The sequence below is a fragment of the Clupea harengus genome, chromosome 8, assembly GCF_900700415.2.
Source record: "Clupea harengus chromosome 8, Ch_v2.0.2, whole genome shotgun sequence".
Taxonomy (NCBI): domain Eukaryota; kingdom Metazoa; phylum Chordata; class Actinopteri; order Clupeiformes; family Clupeidae; genus Clupea; species Clupea harengus.
Genome location: NC_045159.1, coordinates 212,501 through 217,500, shown reverse-complemented (window position 1 = coordinate 217,500; position 5,000 = coordinate 212,501). Strand labels below are relative to the sequence as shown.

Here is a 5,000-nt window from a genome sequence, read left to right as displayed (position 1 = left end):
AAACGACCTAGAAAAAGGAAAAAGAAGTGCAGGAATGTAACTGCTGAAGTGCAAGTTAAGCACTAGAGTTTAGCCCAGTTTAGCCCAGTTTAGCCCAAGTTTAGCTCAAATTTAGCCCAGGTTTAGCCCAGTTTAGCCCAAGTTTAGCCCAAGTTTAGCCCAGGTTTAGCCCAGTTTAGCCCAAGTTTAGCCCAGTTTAGCCCAAGTTTAGCCCAGTTGAGCCCAAGCCAAGCCCCTTTTTACTGTCTATGGGACAGCCGTTCAACTGTTGAGAAATACTGTGGCGCTTGCACTGTGTTTTTCTTTGGAGACTTAGCACAGGCCATCCCTGTTTACCCTGTCAGAGGAGAGTTAGTGTGTGTGTGTGTGTGTGTGTGTGTGTGTGTGTGTGTGTGTGTGTGCGTGTGTGCGTGTGTGTGTGGTAGCCTTTTTAGCATGTCAGAGGAGAGTTAGCATGTCTTAGCATGTCTAAAGAGAGTTAGCCTTTTTAGCATGTTTAGCATTTTCTCCTGGTTAAAAAAAAAAAAAAAAAATGTCTGAGGAGTGTCACGCCCCTAGGGTCAGGAGCTTGAAGGAAAGGGGCGAGATGGCGCTGCTGGCAAAAAAACACAGCCAGACAAGGTTTGGTGAATTTTAAAGTAATTGTTCACAGTAGAAAAACAATACACAGGGACACAATTCACAGGGAGTGGGGTGTATACAGATATTATACAGATATTAAAGTGTGCAAAAATTGGTTGTGTCAGTGTTGATGTTCACGAGGAAAGTAGTGCAAAGAGTGCAGAGAGATTTTTAGCATGTCAGAGGAGAGTTAGCTTTTTTAGCATGTCAGAGGAGTGTCACGCCCCTAGGGTCAGGAGCTTGAAGGAAAGGGGCGAGAGATGGTACTGCTGGCTAAAAAACACTGCCAGACAAGGTTTGGTGAATTTTAAAGTAATTGTTATAGAATTGAAATATGGAAATGGCAGAGTAAAGAAAAACTAAGGCTAGTAAGTCCACACACAAATTCCAGTTGTCAGCAGGTGAAGGGACCGGCATTTGAGATTTATAGTTAATAAGAATATGCCATAGACAATAATTCAGTGTATCTTATACCTAGTTATAATTGTTACTTTTATTTGGATTTAACTAGGATGTGAAAAATATGAAAAATACACACAGGGACGTAACATGAGAGTTAGCACAACCTAGCTGTTTATCCTACCTGATCTAATCTACAGTTAACTCTGCCATGCCTTGATATTTTTAGTTATTTCACCTAAACTAAAAACATTGAGGCAAAAGTGGCATGTATGATTATATTCTAGAATACCTCAGCCAATAATAACATGGGAATGAAAGGAATATAGTAAAAAAAGATTGAATTTAAATCAAATCTAAACAAACCCTTCCAAAAACATACTTTCAGAGGTGCTCAGACTTTGTACAAAAAATACATTGTAAAGATTTTGGAGCAAGGCTTTTGAACTCTGAACTTTGTAAACATAAGTGTTAGTTTTACAAAGGTGAGTTTAGCATTTAGAAAGTGTGTGTGGTTTCACTACTATATATTTATAATTTTAGAGTGACCTGTACCTTTTCAAAAACTAGTGTCCCTACAAATGCATATTGATGAGTTAGGTGTAAACACACCTGGGACACCTCAGACAAGAACAATGGCCCTTACCTAATGGCCCTGGAATGTCTTTGGGGCCCGTACCCCCCACAGGATTTCTTGACACACTAGGTTAGCCTTGTTTAGGTAATCCTAGCTAGTGTAACATTTTTATTCAGGAAGGCATTTCTGGCCTTGTGTTAAATCGTATGTTAAAATGTTAAAAAGTTTTCTATTATGCTTATGTTAATTCTTTTTTATTTTATTGTATTATTATAGTTAGTTTCTAATATGTTGGCACTCTGAGATTCTTTTGAATGAAGAGTGCATTACAAATAAAATAAATTATTATTATTTATTATTAGTGTAGCTTAATGTAGTTTGTCTCTCCTCTTGTTTAGGTAATCCCAGCTAGCGTAGCTTAATGTAGTTTGTCTCTCCTCTGTGTAATGCTAGCTAGGTTAGCTTAATGTAGTTTGTCTAGTCCAGTGGTTCTTAACCTGGGTTCGATCGAACCCCAGGGGTTCGTTGAGTCACTCTCAGGGGTTCGGCAGGGGTCAAAACACACACAGTATAGCCCGGTTCACACTAGCAATGTCTCGTCGTTTTTATATATATACCTATGTTTTGAAGAAATCATATTTTATTTTTCCAATTACGAAGGGTTCGGTGAATGCACTGATGAAGCTTGCAGGGTTCAGTACCTCCAATATGGTTAAGAACCACTGGTCTAGTCTCTTCTCTTGTTTAGGTAATCCTAGCTAGCGTAGCTTAATGTCATTTGTCTAGCCTCTCCTAGCTATGTTAGCTTAATGTAGTTTGTCTAGCCTCCTCTGTGTAATGCTAGCTAGCGTAGCTTAATGTAGTTTGTCTCTCCTCTTGTTTAGGTAATGCTAGCTGGGTTAGCTTAATGTAGTTTGTCTCTCCTCTGTGTAATGCTAGCTGGGTTAGCTTAATGTAGTTTGTCTCTCCTCTGTGTAATGCTAGCTAGGTTAGCTTAATGTCGTTTGTCTCTCCTCTCCACTTGTCGATGTGTAATGTGCTCTGCTTTGCTGACTTAACTCCTGGTCGTCTGCAACTTCAAGCTAAAGGACGCCTCGTTGTTCTTGGAAGTCTCCTAACAATTCCTCCTCTGCATGAATGAATGATAATCCTTTCTTTTATTCATCCGTCCCTTTCTCCCCCTCTCCTCGTGTGTGTGTGGTGTGTGTGGTGTGTGTGGTGTCTGTGTGTGTGTGTGTGTGTGTGTGTCTGTGTCTGTGTGTGTGTGTGTGTGTGTGTGTGTGTGTGTGCAGGTGGTTCACAGGGACCTGAAGCCCTCCAACCTGCTGTATGTGGACTCCTGTGGGGACCCCGCCTCCATACGCCTGTGTGACTTTGGGTTCGCCAAGCAGCTGCGAGCTGATAATGGCCTCCTCATGACACCGTGTTACACGGCCAACTTTGTCGCACCTGAGGTGCCCTCTCTCTCTCTCCCTCTCTCTCCCTCCCTCTCCCTCTCTCCCTCTCCCTCTCACTCCTCTCTCTCTCCCCCCATCTCTCTCTCTCTCCCTCTCACTCCTCTCTCTCTCTCCCCCCTCTCTCTCCCTCTCTCTTTCTCTCTCTCTCTCATCACTGTGTTTTTTTTCTGAGGTGCCCTCTCTCTCTCTCCCTCCCTCTCTCTCTCCCTCTCTCTCTCTCTCTCTCTCTCTCTCTCTCTCTTGTGTACCTTGTGTATGCTTGCATGGTGTATTTATGTCTGACGTTAGCTACATATATGGTGTTTGTGTTTTGTGTGTGTATGTGTGTGTGTCTGTGTGTGTGTATGTGTATGTGTCTGTGTGTGTGTGTGTGTATGTGTCTGTGTCTGTGTCTGTGTGTGTGTGTGTCTGTGTGTGTGTGTGTGTGTGTGTGTGTCTGTGTGTGTGTCTGTGTCTGTGTCTGTGTGTGTGTGTGTGTGTGTGTGTCTGTGTCTGTGTGTGTGTGTGTGTGCCTGTGTGTGTGTGTGTATAGGTTCTGAAGAAACAGGGCTATGACGCAGCCTGTGACATTTGGAGTCTGGGTGTCCTTCTGTACACCATGCTGACAGGGTAAGCTGCTGGATATGCCGGGTATGGGTTGGCACACCTGGGTATGGGTGTGTGTGTGTGTGTGTGTGTGTGTGTGTGTGTGTGGGTGTGTGGGTGTGGGTATGGGTATGGGTATGGGGATGCGTATGGGTATTGGTTGGCACAGATGGGTATGCTGGTTAGGGTTAGGGAAGCATAAACTCTGCTGTCATTTCTAGAATGCTTTAACATATATTTTATTATCAGTATATTTATATAAAGTATATAGTATATAGTAATATATTTCATTATCAGTATATTTATATAAAGTATATAGTATATAGTAATATATCTTATTATCAGTATATTTATATAAAGTATATAGTAATATATCTTATTATCAGTATATTTATATAAAGTATATAGTATATAGTAATATATTTCATTATCAGTATATTTATATAAAGTATATAGTAATATATCTTATTATCAGTATATTTATATAAAGTATTTAGTATATAGTAATATATTTTATTATCAGTATATTTATATAAAGTATAGTATATAGTAATATATTTCATTATCAGTATATTTATATAAAGTATATAGTAATATATCTTATTATCAGTATATTTATATAAAGTATATAGTATATAGTAATATATCTTATTATCAGTATATTTATATAAAGTATTTAGTATATAGTAATATATTTTATTATCAGTATATTTATATAAAGTATTTAGTATATAGTAATATATTTTATTATCAGTATATTTATATAAAGTATATAGTAATATATTTTATTATCAGTATATTTATATAAAGTATATAGTATATAGTATAATATATTACTGGTATATTTTATTATCAGTATATTTATATAAAGTATATAGTATAATATATTATTGGTACATTTGGCACAGTCGGTTCAGGAGAAACTGTAGCCGTTTCCACACAGTCCTCTTTGGGCAACCAGGTCTGTCTCTCTCTCATAGCTGACTGTCTGTCTGTCTGTCTGAACCCGGCCTCCTCTCTGCCTAGACTGGGTTAGGGTTAGGATGCTCATTGAGTATGCTGCCTGTCTGTCTCTCTCGTAGATGTCTGTCTGTCTGACTGTCTGTCTGTCTGTCTGTCTGAACCCGGCCTCCTCTCTGCCTAGACAGGGTTAGGGTTAGTATGCTCACTGAGTATGCTGCCTGTCTGTCTGTCTCTCATAGCTGTCTGTCTGTCTGTCTCTCTCTCATAGCTGTCTGTCTGTCTGTCTGTCTGCCTGTCTGTCTCTCTGTCGAAGCTGTCAGTCTGTCTCTCTCTCATAGCTGTCTGTCTGTCTGTCTGTCCGTCTGTCTGTCTCTCATAGCTGTCAGTCTGTGACTGTC

General features: G+C 39.7%; 1 protein-coding gene across 1 annotated transcript in view; it reads left to right on the top strand.

Annotated features, from left to right (window-relative positions):
- rps6ka3a (ribosomal protein S6 kinase a, polypeptide 3a) overlaps window positions 1-5,000 on the top strand; it is a 33,653-nt gene that overhangs the window by 21,325 nt on the left and 7,328 nt on the right. Inside the window, exons 18-19 of the mRNA XM_031571341.2 lie at window positions 2,890-3,051; window positions 3,587-3,663. Coding sequence (XP_031427201.1) covers window positions 2,890-3,051; window positions 3,587-3,663 — 239 coding nt within the window. The remainder of the gene's footprint in view (window positions 1-2,889; window positions 3,052-3,586; window positions 3,664-5,000) is intronic.